General features: G+C 39.4%; 1 protein-coding gene across 1 annotated transcript; it reads left to right on the plus strand.

Annotated features, from left to right (window-relative positions):
* The first annotated feature begins 11,613 nt into the window (after positions 1-11,613).
* LOC104227931 (uncharacterized) lies at positions 11,614-18,724 on the plus strand. The gene is made up of 3 exons (XM_009780311.2): positions 11,614-12,275; positions 14,071-14,151; positions 17,862-18,724. Exons 1-3 carry the CDS (start codon positions 11,858-11,860, stop codon positions 18,278-18,280), a joined length of 918 nt encoding a protein of 305 aa, XP_009778613.1. The 5' UTR covers positions 11,614-11,857; the 3' UTR covers positions 18,281-18,724.

Here is an 18,724-nt window from a genome sequence, read left to right on the forward strand (position 1 = left end):
ATCTGATTTTAATACCTGTTGAACCTATGTGCAATTTTTTTTTTGTTTACCACTTTTATTATTGTTATTTTTAACGAGAATTACAACGTCGTGAAAATACATCTCGAACCACGTCACATCAATGCACCCGTGGTTATTGACACATTTTAGTCTGTTGAGATTTGGATTTGGGTCACATAAATGTGCACCCGAGTTTAAGAAAGTAAATTATTAAAGACGCGCCTAAAGCGACTAGCGTATCATTATTTTGGGTAAGGCCGTGAAACTTTGATAAACGGCTTATCCCGAAGTCTAAGTAATTTTACCAACACATATAGAGGCCCCGCAGCTTGTGTATTTCTGTTTGTCGAGGCTCGTCTCATTCATTATTTTTAAAGGGAATTTTCAACGTCGTGGAAATGCATCTCGAACCACGTCACAGTCAATGTACCCGTGATTACCGACACATTTTGACTCAGTTGGGATTTGGATTTGGGTCACATAAATGTGCACCCGAATTTGAGAAGGTAAGATTAGTAAAATGCGTGCCTGAAGCGATTAGCGTATTATTGACTTTGCGGGAAGCCATAAAATTCGCTAAATGGCACGTCCCGAGGTCTAAATACTTAATGTGAACATTTAAAGAGAGCCACGCGATTTGTGATTTTATTTGGCACGGTGCACCTTATTTATTTTAAAGCCAACCTAAAGGACTACGATTTTTCTATCATATAATGTCTCTAAGAAAAGGCCCTAATTAATTAGCATGTCACTGAACCGTGATTAAGTACTCAAATAGATTCAGTTCAATTTGATAACCAGTCCATCATGGGCCTCTGTACAGGCTCAAGTATAATCAAGGAGCCTAAATTGAGACTTCATGGTCTTAGCATGAGGCTGACATGAAGCTTTTGGGGCCTAGGCTTTGGGGCAAGGCCCAAATCGTCAGAAGGTGCAAGATGAATTATGGCAGGCCCAACTTCAGAAGATACAGGACTCAGCGTTTGAGCTTTCAACTTGAAACAAAAGACTGAGAATGCAACGAATTTAATTTACAGGCACAGGGTTATCACATGTGTAAGCAAACTGGTGATTGCTTCCAACCTAATAGTGACTATCAGCAATTAATTGATTTTTTACAAAGTAAGCAGTTCAACTCCATATAACCATGGCAAATGATATTACTTTCATGCAGTCCTTATGATTAATATACTGAAATGGCCTAGAATGTTCAAATCTTACATGTCTACCATTATTTCAAAATTAACTACAAGCCATATCATTAACAATTTCAGAATCAGATTTTTACTACTAACTATCACAAACCTCTCATGCTAAACTATCATAGGCCAAATATCAGATCTAACTACAACACGAATTAAGGAGTAAACCAAATTAAAACTGGTGTTTCAATTCTTCACACAAATCAAATGAGTTTAACAATCCTACACGACCTCAAACAGGCCAATTATACAAGTGATATGAAATTCGAATAAACATAATTGCTCTACACTTTTAAACTAAAACAAAACATGAGAAATCAGAAATCATTTCAAGCGGCATTTCATTTCATGTCCACAAGCTTGAACAACATGGCCAGATTCATATCAAGCGTTGTCAATGTTGTTCTGATATGAATCTGACCATGATGAACTGAGTCCTAAGTGTGATTTCAAGCTTAAGTTGTGATTTGAGTTTGATGAATCTTAATGTTGTTCTGATATGAATCTGACCATGATGAACTGAGTCCTAAGTGTTGTCAATTAGGAGTTAGTCTCATATGAAATGAAATGCCGCTTGAAATGATTTCTGAGTCCTAGGCATTTCATTTCATGTCCGGTATGAGTTTGGGACTGGTTGGGGTAGGTTTAGGTTCTGCTCGAATCTTCGATCGAAGATTCGAGAAGCTGGAGGTTGATTCGAGGCAAACGGTTAGCGGATCTGTAACGAGGGTGGTCAGATGCTCTAGGGGTGTTAGTTTCATGGTCATCGGCGTTGTTGCCGCCGGGTTTACGGCGAAGGGATTTGGTGGCGACTAGGGTTTGGGGGGTCGTCTCTGAGAGAGACGATGAACAGGGGGTATGGCTTAGGGGGTGCGAGGTGAGAGGTTGGATTTATATACGGAGGGGTGGTTTAATCCTGGCCGTTGGATCAAGCACGATCAACGGCCTGGATCAATTCACTTGAAGGAAACGGTGACGTTTGGTCATGCCTCGAGACTGGGTCGACCCGGGTTGAAATGGACCGGGTTATGGGGGAAGGCTGGGACCGTTAGATCAAGTCGTATCAACGGCTTGGATCTATTAGCCAGATACGACGTCGTTTGGATATATCTGGGACCGGCCGGTTTGGGCCTGGATTAGGCGTGTGAAGTGTGTGAGGGTTTGGGCCTGGTTTTGGTCAAAATAAAACGGCCCAGTTCTGATTTCCTTGGATTTTTCATTTCTTCCTTTTCTTTTAACTTCTTTTTTAATTAATTTTTTAAAATTAAAAACCTAAAAATCCTAAATTAAATTATAGAATCGACAATTAACTTAAAATATCAGCTCTTAATGATAATTATCACATGGAATTAAACACCAATAAAGATAAAATCACACAATTTTGGACATTAAATGCTAAAAATGTAAAGTACATATTTTTGTGATTTTTCCATTTTGTAAACAAACTTGATTGTTTAATTAATTCCTAAATTGTAAAATTAAATCCTAAATGCACATGCAACACATATTTTTTGTATTTTCTTAATTAAAGTAGAAATAAACATGCACAGAAAAAATACAAATAAATCACAAACAACACCAAAACCATTTTATTTTGAATTTTTGGGAGTAGTTCTCGTAGGGCAAAAATCACGTGCTCACAATGGCACTCCCAAGTTACTCCAAATCGGCTCCCATGGAGGAAAAATGGTAAAAATGAGCTAAACCGTCGCTTTTAAAAGAGCACACTGCCCAGCCCGCTTCTCGCACCTGTGGTTCACCTACCGCTTCTACAGCTCGGCACCTGCGGAAATTTCCATCGTAGGTGCGGTCTCAGCTAACTCGCCCACGACCGCTTTTGAGGTCTCGCTTCTGCGCAAGCTGTATCGCACTTGCGCCCCCAGCCAAGCCCAGCCATTTCCGCTTCTGCAACACCAAGGCCGCTTCTGCGGCTCCGTACCTGCGGCCAAAACCTCGCAGGTGCGGTTACACCAGATACCAGCTGCTTCAATTCTTCTTCAAATTCCAAATTTGATCCGTTAACCATCCGGAATCGACCCGAGTCCTCCGGGACCCCAACCAATCATACCAACCAGTCCCAAAACATAATGCGGACCTGCTCGAAGCCTCAAATCACATCAAACAACGTCGAAATCACGAATCGCACTCCAATTCGAGTTTAATAAACTTTAGAATTTCAAACTTCTACTTTCGATGTATAAACCTATCAAATCACGTCCGATTGATCTCAAATTTTGCACACAAGTCATATTTGACATTATGGACTACTTCAACTTTTGGAATCGGAATCCAACCCTGATATCAAAAATTCCACTTCCGATCAAACTCCTCAAAAACTTTTAAATTTCTATCTTTAGCCAAATTACTCCAAAATGACCCACGGACCTTCAAATTCACTTCCGATCGCACTCCCAATACCAGAATCACCATACGGAGCTATTCCCAGACTCGAAATCCCAAACGGACATCGTTAGCAATGGAATGCACTTCAATCCAAATTTATGAAATTCTTCCAAAAATGCTAACTTCCAGAATAGGCGCCAAAACGCTCCTGGGTCACCCAAAACTCGATCCGGGCATACGCCCAAGTCCGAAATCATCATACGAACCTACTGGAACCTTCAAATCCCAATTCTGAGGACGTTTACTCAAAAATTCAATCTTAGTCATTTCTTTCAATTTAAAGCTTCAGAAATGAGAATTCTCTTTCCAAATCAACTCCGAACTTTCCGAAATTTCATTCCGATCATGCATACAAGTCATAATACCTGAAGTGAAGCTGCTCCTGGCCTCAAATTGCCGAACAACGCGCTAGAGCTCAAAATGACCTGTCGGGTCATTACATTTTCTCCCACTTAAACATACGTTCGTCCTCGAACGTGCTAAGAACTGCGCTGGAGTTGTCCGAAATCACTATTTAACACCTCGAGCACCTACCCGTGCTACCACAACTCAGTTGAGCATATTAGCTCGAGCACATCTGAAGATATTCTCTTTCATTCCAGCAAATAAGCTTAGAGCCCAATTCCAACATCCGAAATTCTCTGCCATGCCTGTTTCCAACATATGAATGTCGTATCATTCATCACACGATGTACCTAACCATGACTACATATCTTTGTTGAATTCACACCATGCACCGCATAATTCACAGGACCATAATAACACTCTCTGATCATAATAGCCAACATTCCCACGATTCTGATGCTTCCATTGCACCTCTTGATATACATAGGTCTTGCCCTAACTCCTACAATACCACATGACGGGAGATGTGCGTAGAAATTTGTAGCCAACTGCCAAATCAACAAATCATTGGGTCTATACCCTTGAGAGGAACCATCACCTCTTCCTGAACCGAATAGTGATCTTTGCTTTTTAATATACTTCATATAATCCGACCGCACTGATCCTAGATCCAATAATCTCGTCTCACCTAGAACGAACTGCTCAGGAAATAAGCCACCTCGGTCATGATCAAAAGTCCCATATGATGCTACAACGTTCCAATAGGCTACAAGCTCGAACGTGATGCATAAGGAAAACGAACTCTGGAAGGGACTACTCAACCCACGCAACTAATATATACCTTCCTCATAAATGGGAAACAAAACATATAAAACAGATATAGGGAACTATACTCAACATCACATGTTGTGGCATGCAACCCGACCCAAACAACATACCCGTAGTGGCATGCCACCCGATCCACACATAAAATTTACATTGCTCATTACTACAAAATACCGAATATCATCCACAAGCACGCTAAGTGCATAATACTATCCCTAGGGAGACAGATAGCGCCATAAGCTACAAAACTCAAGCACAACTGAAGTGTGATATATGATCTGAATCTCAAGAGCCATCCTGCTCACATAACATCATCGCTATGCGGAACCTCAACACACAAGAAATTTATCAAGTCATTTCGCAACTCACACAGCACAATATAGCATTACATAAAATAGCCGACGACGAAATAACATCCAACATCCGAATACTCCTCCATAAGGAGTGTTATGCTGAAATGAACACATCCGACCTGATATAGAGCCCATATTCATATTTAAATCCATTCACAGACCTCAAGCCGATTCTGATCGTACCGAACTAGGCCAATAATCTTTCCTAGGTCCATAATAACCCCTTTTTCCCATAACACACAAGAACAGCCGTCCAATTCGGAACAACCTTCCACATTCCACAACCAAATGAACCGAGCGCCTTTCAGGAATAAATTCTCAATTAGTGATAGTACCACAATCTCCATACTTGGCTTAAATCCTCAATCAATTAAGTGACTACATGCCACACTTATACAATCTTACTGTGGGGCACGCTCCCACGACCTTCCATAACAGATGATAAGTCTGCACATCCATACCACCGGTCGTACTAACACTGAAAAGCGATCAAGAATCCATACCCGAGATGCAAAGCCTCTTCCACAAAAGACCGATCTTAGGTAACGCTGAAGACAGTGCCAGCTTACTCTAAACATTCAAATCCCTTTCCTGCTCATTCGATCTTGTGACATCCTTGTCAACACTGAACCGCAACCTCGATCCTCACTTTCAAATTCCATACCACTCACTGCACCTAACATGCCAATATGCGATAGTACAAGATTTTCATCATAACTCCGGAACCACTAATGGATTAATACTTCATCATATAGAAACTTTTCACTTAACTCCTTCCAGGAGAACCATAGCAACACACAAGTAAATCCTCATAACCGTAGAATATGCAAATTTTTTAGTAGTGGTATAATCCACCATGGTCCTTCCGGGATCCGCCTACACATAACAGGACATAACGCTAGAATACTCCGAACAAAATAAATTGCGGCGGTCAACAAGCCTCACATGCACCGTCACAAATTACTTGCATGATTTAATTACACTGAAAGAATTGATCACTGCCACTAGTATGCTAATTCAACCATGGTTAACCAATCTCGCATTCTTCTAATTTATCCTTAATCGCCTTAGAAATAATAATAACTCCATTCAACACATAATGAACTCAATCAACACTCCTCCCGAGTGGCTTTGTATCATGAGACCATGTTGTCTCAAATCCCACAGACCGTTTCATACCCTCCTTGTGCGCATATTCGCATCTTCATCTGATAAATCGTTTGAAAGTCCCTTTACGAATCCGAAGTCATTCTCTCTCATTCCTCTCAATTTATACCGCACACCGAAGATAACACAGAACACTCCAAGCTCCTTATCATAATCTTCCGCAAAATCTCGATACTCAACCATACTATGGACTCGAAACCCTTAGGCACCACACCTTAACCTTTGAACCCACTAGGACCGTTATTGAGAGTCACCCACTCTAACTTGGTCCCGAATGTAATCGATTGCAAGGCTCCGCTAGCACATAACCACCCTCTCAAAGAAGCACCCGGCCGGATCACCTTCCTTGCAACTCACTTCTACGCGAAGCATAATTCCCGAGTCTTCCCAAAGCCTGAACATGAATGGATGATGCCAATTATAGAACACATTCTTCAATTCCTTTGCTAAAATTACCACTGATGTTCTCTTTCCTTAGTCGCAGTAACCCATCAATATATCGATAACTAGAAATCTCACAAATAGGTGACCAGGCAATCCAACCGTAGGCGGTGGGACTCTCCCACTTAGCTTGAAGCCACTATTACAGAACTTTGGAACCCGCCAAGATTCTTTATCTCTTATTGACATGACCTTGCGCAATTAAACTGCCAGATTCCTAGAAATCCTTCCTTTAGCATTTCATGAATACGCTGAATCTCTAGCAACATTCACATATTAGACCTCCTACCGGATAGCTAGTAAAATCCTTCGCAGGAGCTTCACCAACCACGCGATCGCTGACCTGCTCATAGGATAACCCACCTGAGCCCGTGCTCATTCACCAGCTGCACAAGTCCATTCACTCCTCGTGGACATCAACTAAATGTGCGATAATATCTTCCAATTCAAAGTTATGTTGTATCCTTCTTCATATCAAGTAGCTCCTTTCCGTCATATCAAATCTCCCACCGCTTTGCTAGCCAATATTTCAAATTAAGCTCGTAGACCTAGTCACTGTCCACCATGAATCCCAAATCACTCTAAACTTTTCTTAAGGGGTGCAGTCATCCTATCACAGAACCCATATGCTACTCTACCCAAAGGCGAATTGAAGAAAACCATAACACCAGCGAACTTCAATAAGGACAACGACACCACATCACAGATGAAAATTCCACCACGCTCGAAAATACCAAGTCTTGTTACTCCATCAAACCAAACTTGAACATTCATAGCCTGATTGCCTCTCCTCCGTCGGAAATAAAATTCTGAATCTCTGAATCTTGCATTGAGTAAACATCCTTCTAAGATATTCACTGCTTCAACGCATAGACAAGCATCCTACCATTACACCAATACTGTGTGATAGCAATGCACGAATCATCATAACAATTAATGCCAAATCTCAAAACCTTAGGTAATACTAATACTGAGCAGAAACGACAAAACGGTCTTCTGCAAGGCGATGACAATAGCCCAATCAAATATGCAGGGAGGAACATCCCGCATCATATCTGTAGTACCATTACAATTTCTCAATTCTCGATCGATATAGCAAGCGTTTCACGTCGCATAAGATTGAGTAGGAAATAAACAAAGGCATAAGCCTCAAAGGAATCAAATCGCACGATGAGGAATCAAGAAGAGAAGTGCTCCTAACAACCTTGTAGTCTCTCGAAGATAAGTACAGACGTCTCCGTACCGATCTGCAAGACTCTACTAGACTTGCTCATGACTCATGAAACCTAAGGGAACCTAGTGCTCTGATACCATGTTGTCACGACCGAAAATCCACTAAGGGTCGTGATGGCGCCTGCCACCGCTGTCGGGCAAGCCAACCATAAATACTTAATTAAATTCTCGTATAAATAATTGTAAAAACTATGATTTTCCTTCAATTTGGCTAGTAAAAGATAATTTTTACAAAATAAATAAATGAGTGTTTAGAAGTTAATACAGAATACCCCATAATCATCCCAGAACCTGGTGTCACAAGTGCATGAGCAGTTTCTAGGAAATAATGTAATACAACAACTGTCCGGAATACAAATTGGACAGAAAAGAAAATACAGTACAATACTCTGAAGGAGACTCTGCTGGTTGCGGGTCGTCTCGAGAGGTGCAGCCCACCTAAGTCTACGTATCAACCATGTCGTTGTGCCCAACTAGGCCACTAGACATACATGTGTCTGTGCAACAAAAATGTACAGCAAGTGTAGTATGAGTACAAAAATAACGTGTACCCAGTAAGTATCGTGTCTAACCTCGAAGAAGTAGAGACGAGAGGTCGACTTCGACACTTACTAGTGGTCCAATAATAATATATTAATAATATGAATAATCATGGATTTATTAAAAACGACAGTAAACTCAAGTAAGTCAAGAAACAAGTAAACATTCCTTTTTATATTTAGAAGTCTCCAAATTCATAATCCATTATTTATTACATTTGTCTCAGACCAGGGAGGCAATATCAATTTGTAAATCTCAAGCAAGCATTACAAGCATGCGCAAATCATGCCGAGGTCGTACGTCCCGATCCAATAAATATTTAGACGGTGCACTGTCAGAGGGTCGAATTGCGCGAACCATAGATGCATCTATTACGCCGCTCGCGAATCATACGTGCGACGCGGTCAAATATAAATAATAGAGTTACCCCGCTCACGAATCATACATGCGACGCAGGTACTCATCGATACACATATTCAAATAGTCAATTAAGAATTCATCAAAAATACATTTATCCAAGGAAAAGTCAATTCTCTTTTAACGATTTAAGAAAAGGGAGTTTAACCTTTTTTAGAAATTCTTTTACTAATTTGATATGATTTAGGCAATTTCAGTTGTCGATAAGATTACAAATATTTCAGGTATAGCATGCTTTTGGGTCCTAGACTACCCGGACTTAAACGTAATAGTATCTACGCACGGACTCTCATCATCTCGTGCGTACGTAGCCCCCACAAATAGGAGCACATAACCAATTATTTCACATATGGGGACAATTCCCTCTTACAAGGTTAGAAAGGAGACTTATCTCGCTCCAAAGTCCAATAACCGGCTTCCAAGCCCCTTCCGACGACTCAAACGGATGCCCCAACGCTCCAAAACGAACCAAATAACGGGCAAACCAATGAAAATACACCCTAATACTCATAACAATTTAATTTATATAAAATCCCAACTCCGCTCGAAAAGTTGACAAAAACACCCTCGGCCCACGTGCCGGGATTCCAAAAAATTTCGAAGATAAAGTTTGCCCATAACCTCACGAACTCAAATATATAATTTACTCTTAATGTCATGCCCAAAATCGTGGTCAAAATCCGAAAATACCAATTTTCTAGGTTTTCCCTTAAACCCCAAGTTCTACCAATTTTCATGCTAAAACCTATACATAATCAATGTATTTAACTCAAAACTAGCATAAACCACTTACCTCAAGCTTGGTGGTGAAAATGGCACTCCCAAGTTGCTCCAAATCGGCTCCCATGGAGGAAAAATGGTGGAAATGAGCCAAACCCTCGCTTTTAAAAGAATACACTGCCCAGCCCGCTTCTCGCACCTGCAGTCCACCTGCCGCTTCTGCGGCTCCGCACCTGCGGAAATTTCCATCACATGTGCAGTCTCAGCTAACTCGCCCATGACCGCTTTTGAGGTCTCGCTTCTGCGCAAGCTGCATCGCACCTGCGCCCCCAACCAAGCCCAGCCATTTCCGTTTCTGCGACACCAAGGCCGTTTCGCGGCTCCGTACCTGCGGCCAAAACCTCGCAGGTACGATTACACCAGATACCATCTACTTCAATTCTTAATTTCAAATTTGATCCGTTAACCATCCGGAATCGACCCGAGGCCTCCGGGACCCCAACCAATCATACCAACCAGTCCCAAAACATAATGCGGACCTGCTCGAGGCCTCAAATCACATCAAACAACGTCGAAATCACGAATCGCACTCCAATTCGAGCTTAATAAACTTTAGAATTTCAAACTTCTACTTTCAAAGTCTAAACCTATAAAATCATGTCCGATTGACCTCAAATTTTGCACACAAGTCATATTTGACATTACGGACCTACTCTAACTTTCGGAATCGGAATTCGACCCCGATATCAAAAAGTTCACTTCCGGTCAAACTCCTCAAAAACCTTTAAATTTCTATCTTTAGCCAAATGACTCCAAAATGACCCACAGGCCTTCAAATTCACTTCCGATCGCGCTCCCAATATCAGAATCACCATACTGAGCTATTCCCATACTCGGAATCCCAAACGGACATCGATAGCATTGGAATGCACTTCAACCCAAATTTATGAAATTCTTCCAAAAATGCTAACTTCCACAAGGCGCCAAAACGCCTCTCGGGTCACCCAAAACCCGATCCGAGCATACGCCCAAGTTCGAAATCATCATACGAACCTGCTGGAACCTTCAAATCCTGATTTCGATGTCGTTTACTCAAAAATTCAATCTTAGTCAATTCTTTCAACTTAAAGCTTCAGAAATGAGAATTCTTTTTCCAAATCAACTCCGAACTTCCCAGAATTCCATTCCGACCATGCGTACAAGTCATAATACCTTAAGTGAAGCTGCTCCTGGCCTCAAACTGCCGAATGACTAGAGCTCAAAACGACCTATCGGGTCGTTACAGAGTGATATTGTTGTGTCTCTAACTTAGATACGTGTTGATTGCTATTCGAAAGAATTCAATTGAATATAGACGGGTGCCTGATGCTTGATGCCTCAAAACTTTTGAGATTAGCTTGTTAATTAAAGTTGGCATGAAATTGATTTCGGCATTCGATAATTGTCTGCCTATTAATGGACCAAACATCCTTATTTGTTTAAATAGAATTAGTGGAAATCTCTTCACTGATGACCAAAGAGAAAGAAGAAAAGATGATTCGGCCCCATTTGTCCATAAAAATTAAATATGTGTTTGTCCATGAAATTTTGTAAATTTTTAGGAATTTTTCGAAAATGAGTTTTTCAAAAGTTTTTAGAATTTTTTTTCTCACTCACAAAAATGCAACATTTATTCAAATAAAATGCATATTCAAATATCATTTTTCAACTTAACTTCAAATATTAATTTTTTTCAAAAATTATAATTTTTGTGTTCAAACACGTACAAAAAGGTATCAATATTGGGAAAGAAAAATATTCATATGGCAGAATTTTCCGCAAATAACGAAGACGTGTCAAAATATAACGTGAAATGACTCCTAGTTTTATTTTCCAGAAATACTGGAGTACTTAAAAAAACCTCGAAAGCATGAGCAACCTTTACGCACAAGATAGATACTTATAAGTCCACAAGGAAAAGAAGTGTTAAATTATTTCATAACAATAAATACAAAAATTATAAAAAGGAAATATATGCGTGACGGTGCTAACCTGAGAAAGCTGGTAAAGCAACAAACTAACTTTGAACATACCACCCAACCCACCACCTAGGACTTCCATTTTCCCCCTTCCGATTCCATAATTTTCTTCTCTCAGTTCTCCAAACCCTTAATTTCACCACTAAATTCTTCATACATACGCATATATGCCTTTATACGGCTGTTGAAAAAAATGGCGATAATCGGAGATGCACTCCGGCAAGCGTTCATGCCGAAACACGAATACGAGTGTCTTCGTGAGGAAGACAAGGCATGGAATCGTCTCCAGAGGCCACTAGCGATCTGCACTTTAACCCTAATATCACTTGCTATTGTCGTATGCACTGTTATCAGCTTGAAAATAGTTTTTCCTGTCGATCCTGCTCGCCGCCCGTTCTGCGGTGACTATCGTATTCAGCCGCTTTCTATTAATTTCACTAACATAGCTTCTACTGGAACCGGCGGCGGTGGTAGCGGTAGTGCTGGTGATTCGGATGGTTTTCCTGGTGCATTTTACCTAACGAATCAGGAGACTGTGGATTACTATTGGATGGTTGTGTTCATTCCTTCCACCTTCAGTTTCGCTGTCTCCGCAGTATATCTAATTGCAGGTGAGGAGACGTGAGAATAAAGTTTATGTTTGAAAATGTGTTTCGCGTATACTTGGATTAGCACCGAGTAGTTATTATGTGTTCATCGTTTTAGGGCGAATAAGAAGTAAACCTAATTTTGATTTCGTTATTTAATTCGAAGAATAGAATGTGTGTTTCACTTTCGCGGCCTCTTCGATGTACCTAATTACTAATTATATGGTACATGTGATCGTGTATATTACCGATTCTGTATCAATGAGAGGTGAAGTGAGCGAACCTTATTTTGACTTTTGTTATTGAATTCGAAGAGTAGAATGTCTGTTTCATTTCGTTGCCTCTTTGGTGTATCTAATTGCAAATTATATGGTAAATGTGATCGTGTATATTACCTATTCAATGTCAATAAGAGGTAAAGTGAGCAAACCTTATTTTGACTTTTGTTATTGCATTTGAAGAGTAGAATATGTTTTTTCGCAGGCTTGGCAGTGTAACTAGTTGCTCTGAAGAATATATGGTAAATCTTGTTGTGTATACTTGTATTGCAGCACAAGCTTTATATTTATATCCTTTTAGGTTGAATTACACTAAGTTTTGCTCGAATCTAGTTTTGACATTGTTGTTGCCTTCAAAGAGTAGAATGTGTATTTTAGTGCTGCTGCTATGGCAGCTATGCAGATAAGATAGTCAGTGATTTTATTGTCTCTTATATCTGAGTTAGGCCTGGATTAGTGATTTTCGGCGTTTAATTGCTCGTTTGTGGAGTTTTAATTGACATTAGGACTTAGGCAGTCATCTTGATGATGGTTCCCCTAGATATTGTATGTGCACTAGAAAATGAAAAGGATTAGAAAGGACTTCAAATAATTTGAAGGTTCAAGAAGTGTAGAAATAATTTAGAAAGATATCTCTGGTTGCAGTTAGCTGCAAGAAATATGTGACATGGAAAAGCAATGATTAGAAGCTATGAATGGGGATGTACTAGGAGATTATCTTCTAAAGTCTATGCTGTTTTGGAATTGCAATGTCCTTGAATATCTAACTGAACCTAGGCTCTTCCGCTCTTGGGAAGGTTTTATGAACTTATGAAAAGGTGAAAGTTTAAATTCTTGAAAGGATGTACAACCAATCTTCCCGGATGGACATAGTTTTTTGGAGGCTAAAACTAACCCATTTTTGTTCAAGCATGTGTGTAGATATGGAAACACTTCAAATTTGAATCCCTCCTCACACTTTGAGATGTTGGGAGTGTCATATATTTGTCCGTTCTTTTAGATGTAAGAATGATCTCAACTCTTCTCATCTTGTAAATGTCTGCAAAGAGTGAATCGTCTCTGGGTTCAATGATCAGTCAATACGAAGAGAAGAATAGGGATTGATGACTGAGAATTAAGCGTTTTATTACATATGTGCACATAATGTAAAAACATAACTTCTTTGGCAATTGTACTTCCTTTTTCATTTCCCTGTAGTTTCTTTGCATCCAATTGTAACTGAAATTGGGGTTAAGTGTACTGCCCTTTTCATTTCCCTGTAGTTTCTTTGCATCCAATTGTAACTGAAATGAGGGTTGTAAATCACAGGATTGTGCATCTGAGCTCATAAGTGTGGCTGCTACCAGTTTTAATTGTTTATTTTTTTTTTCTGGGTAAAAAGTGAACTTGTTAAAGCTAAAAAGGTGGGTTGGCAGTTTTAATTGTTTAATTGTATAAAGACTACTACTGTAACTGATTTATCATTTTTTTTTTTTAAAAAGAGAGGAAGAAGATTACAACTGTCACTCTTTTGCTTAATGATATTGCGTCAAAATTTGCAGGTATTATGGTCGCGTGCACTGCTCCGATGAGACATGGATGCTTGAAGGTTGTTGAGAACAACTATTGTGCTTCTAGAAGGGGTATGCTTCTTGAATTATTCGTTTTCCTATGATTCATGTTACCTCCAATAAGGGTAGTACTTCAATTGTAGCTACTGCTAGGGAAGTAAAAGGCATTTACTTTTCCTTCTCCTTCCAGAAAATGGCTGATGTTGTAGAGTTGCATTCCCTCCTTTTTACCTCACCTTCCCTTCTAAGCCAGAACTATGCACCAACCCTATTATATTGTCCCCCCTGCAATCTTTCCTCTTTTCACTGCTTAAGCTGTTAAGCATAGTGCTACTTGAGTAAATACAAGAATTGGTATTTGCCTCTAGGATGCTTGCAAATAAATGCTGCTCTTATAAATAGAACTACTTTGGATGTCAGCTATTTTTGGTGGAGAACCCAGCAAATTTGTTTATGACTCATACATTTCAAGATTGAAGTTCTATGTATTTATATATGTGGGTGATATCATGTTTCCCTTCAGGGGTAAGACGTTTTAGTTATTGTTGTGTAAAAAGAACTATCTTGTTGAGATTCGTGCTTCTAATTTTTGTGGTAGAACAATACTGAAGAGGTTAAGTGCCAAAACTTCATATGGAAAGTCTAACTGAGCTGTGTCCTCATGCCTACAGAGATTGGGTCGTTTCAATGATGTTTTTTTGCATCGATTTACAAACAGATTCAATTGCTTTTTTGTCTGTCTGTTTTGTCTACTTTGTTGTCTGTGTGTTTGGTGTGCATGTCCATGCTCTGGCTGGTCTTAGGAAAGAACAAAAGAAGATCCTAGATCCAAGAGATTGAGAGGTGAGACACGGATGCCTTTTCAGCAGTTTCTTCCTTAATGGAGTGGGGTTTTCTAAGTTTATGATAGCAAATAAGGAGCTGTCTGCAGTATTACAAGTCAAAGCTATGTAACCCACTGTTATAGCAAGTTCGTAACGGTTTAAAAATCAGAAGTTACAGGAGCGACAGGCTCTCAAAGATGTCATAGTGGAGAGAAGTTGGCCATACTTCCCTAATGAATTTGGAAGTCTGTAGTTTCTTAAGTGGCTGAGAAGTTGCCCATATCATCGTCGAGTAGGCTAAATTCAGGAATAAATGACAATTGGAAAGTTTTGATGCACTAGAGCATGTGAATAATAATTTATAGCTGGTATTCCTTTTTAAGAGGCATGTAGCATATTAACATGTGTTTGGGTACTACTTGGATTTGTATCTGTTGGACAAAATGTGGTCCAGTTGTTTATTCGTATATTATTTTGGTTTTTGCTTTTTTTGTTTTTTATCTAATTGGATCAAATTAAACTTAAGTTTAATCAAGGCAGGTGGACTAAAATCATAGCTTGAAAAAATTATTGCTGGGGCGAAGTTGGCGTATCATCTGTTGAGCTAACGTTGACTCAATTGAGTCAAAAACAGAAACTCATTTGTAGTCTGTGATTGGAAGAAAGTACATGCTTCAGGTGCTTCATACACCAGTGTTCTAGTTCTCAAATCCAGTAAACTTGTTATATTAAATGCAACTCACCTCATTACAATTTTGCCTTATATCAAGTCCTTTCAGTAAAAAAAAATTCATGAGTTACAGAGACTCCTTTTCAATGAGTTTGGTAACCAGGGTGCTGCTGAGTTGTCTTGAATACCTGGCAATCTTTTTGCTTTTTTATTGAATGGTTGAAGTTAAATTGCGTCAAGTTACTCCAATTGTTTTGGCTGGGCAAGCTTAAGTTGCAAAGCCATGGTTACAGTTTGTCTGTTTGCTTTGTTTCCAGTTCAAAATGCAAAAACTAATGGTACTGAATATTTTCTTTCACTTTTGTTAAATTAGCCATCACACTACAAACGAATGATGATGAATAAAGGTTTGTATGTTCTGTGTGTTACACTTTGTTAGATGTTCTTTTCTTTTTCTTTTGATAGGTCACTTTGTGTGATGTTCTACGCTTTTGAGTTGAAGTAATTTGCTTAAGGTTGATTGAATAATATTGTAATGACTCGAACTCTGGCCGTGGAAGTGTTTAGGTGTTAACCAGAGCAATGTAGATCTAGATCGTTTCAAACCATGTCAAAAATTGAAAAACGTGGTCTTTCCATGTACCGGAACTTATAAGCTGCTCTTTTTTCATGTCTTCATGGAAGTCTAGTTAGCTCTTGATGTTCTTTTTTTCTTTTGTAGAAAGTAATTAATATGAGTAAAGAGGTGACCTCTTATTTTTTTAATTTTTGTGAATTTGGAGTAACTGATGAATCATAAATCTCCTCTTCAAGTATGAAAATAATAGGATATTTGAATAACATCTATCTAACAAAAACCACTATCTCTATTAGAACTTTGTCTTAGGTAAGCTGGCTTTGTCATTTTCTTTCTTAGTATTGCGCAAGGAACCAGATGAGAGAAATGTCTTTGGTGGTGGAAATTACAGATGAATATGGATAGCTTTGAAAAATTAAAAGAATATAACTGAAACAATACATAACCTTGTTGTAGTCCAAGTATGACGTTAATAACTTAATACACCAATGTATATCACATGTGGTACTTTCTATAAGCTTTTCAAAAGCATATTAGGTCATGTAAGAAGGAATCCATAACTTTAACCTGTTAGGACTATCTTTATCGAATAAATGTTCTTACACCGTATAGGTATAGCTAAAAATGAGGCCAGCGAAGGCAAGCCTTGGAGGTTAGAACTAGGCTACTTATAAAAGCTGTGAGCTTGGCTTGAGCTTGATTGTCATACAAGCCAAGAGTCGAGGTCGAACTAGGCCAGATTAAGTTTTTGTGGAATTGGAGCTTGAGTTTAGCTCAGCTTGTTCGTTTTGGGTTTGAGCTCATTCGTGAAGATAGTTTACTTCGAGACTGATCTTGAACTCGTTTGTGTCCATTTTTTTTATTTGCTCCTTTACAAACGGCACTTTCATAATAAAAACAATGATTTGCTTACTGAATCACCTAGGGTTGGGGAATTGGAAACTATTGTCAGGAGTAACTTACCTGTTATATCTATGGAGGAAATTGTTGGGATGGTAGGTGTTTGGTATTAAACTCTAAACAAGTCGATCTGAGTTTTCCCTCGATCTGAGTTTTCCATAGTGTAGCTCGTTAAATAATTGAGCTACATGACAGTACTAAGTTCGACAGTTTAGTAACTAAAGGAGTTGAGCTGGAGCTCGAGTATTTAAGTTGGGAGGAAGGTAGATGGGCAGACCAATACTCCCCAGAGGTGCACTGTGGGCCAACGATATAAATATATACACACACACAACTCGAGTTGAGCTTTAGTGATGAACTTGGTCCATTTACAGCTCTCCCATTTTTTGGTGTTCTATGAACTGCTAACTATATTAATAAAGGAGTACTATGTTTGCAAGCGTGAGATGTCAACTCCAGAAGGAGTCCATTTCTTTAATGCATTCTGAAGGTAAAACGACTTGAACAGTATTAGTGGACAGGATCAGGTCCACAAAAGTAGGATTCTAGGGCTGCAATAAGTTTATTTTAGGAGAATTTTGGAAAACAATTAATATGCGTGATAGGAGGTTTTGAATTACTTGTGCTGAGATGATTTGATACGTTTGCTAGATTTCTGGGTTTTTCTGTCTCACCCCTTACCATATTGCCCTGGGGGGAAGGATGCTCTTGTTTCCCTGCTAAGTTGCACGTGTGATGATTGGAAGCAATGGAATGATTCATATCATCTCCTATTAATGTGTGTCTAGCAACTCACCATTGTGTTTAACAGGTGGAGTGCGTTGTCTATCAATTCTCAATGTTGCTTTTGCTATTGTATTTGGTCTGCTCGCGCTGTTTCTTGGTTCAACCCTTCTCACTTTAGGGAGCAGCTGCTCAGCGCCCTTGTTTTGGTGTTACGAAATTGCTTCATGGGGGCTGGTGATTCTATATGGAGGAACTGCTTTCTTTCTAAGAAGAAAAGCTGCTGTAATTCTGGATGAAAGTGACTTTAGTGGGCGCAATCTTGGAGTAGAAATGCTCGAAGCAAATCCAATGGAGGTCACACCAGATGTAGAGAGACGTGTGAATGAAAGTTTCAAGGCATGGATGGGTCCTTCCTTCTTATCCTCGGACGAAGAGGATGAATCTGACAACTACCAGGAAGTACCAACTTTATCTCGTACCAACTCTAGCAGGCAAAGACAATAATATGACGTCTCCTCCAAGTTCTCCACTTTCTGCTCTCCGTTGGATGCATCGAGCACTGATTGAAATATGTGGTGGGCCTGTTTTGTGCAAAAGTCTAACTGTGATGTCTGGCCCAATCAAAATTGCACAGCAAAACTTTTAAACTGAACATGAGTGCTACATCATCAGTTCATTTTGGTAGAGTTTATTGTACAGTTAGTATGAAGGAGAAGCATATAGGAATGTCTCAGCAGTTGATTTGGAGTAGACCAACTAATGCCACGATCGTAGTGTTTCCTTGGAATCTTATAGTTGCCCTTGATGATGCTGAATTTTGGAATAGTTCCTTAGAGATGTCATGCTCCCCTTTCTCTCTCATAACTGTGTTTGTGTCTTGTAGGTTGGGGAGAAAATCAGTATTGACAAGTAATGGAGTCTCCTATAGTGGACCATATTTTTTCTCGA

The sequence above is a fragment of the Nicotiana sylvestris genome, chromosome 8, assembly GCF_000393655.2.
Source record: "Nicotiana sylvestris chromosome 8, ASM39365v2, whole genome shotgun sequence".
NCBI lineage: Eukaryota > Viridiplantae > Streptophyta > Magnoliopsida > Solanales > Solanaceae > Nicotiana > Nicotiana sylvestris.

Excerpts from the sequence above, each read along its gene's own strand:
- LOC104227931 (XM_009780311.2), top strand. The coding sequence starts at position 11,858 with ATGGCGATAATCGGAGATGCACTCCGGCAAGCGTTCATGCCGAAACAC. Across the intron at positions 12,276-14,070 it reads CGCAGTATATCTAATTGCAG|GTATTATGGTCGCGTGCACT; the intron begins GTGAGGAGACGT and ends CAAAATTTGCAG. Across the intron at positions 14,152-17,861 it reads CTATTGTGCTTCTAGAAGGG|GTGGAGTGCGTTGTCTATCA; the intron begins GTATGCTTCTTG and ends TGTGTTTAACAG.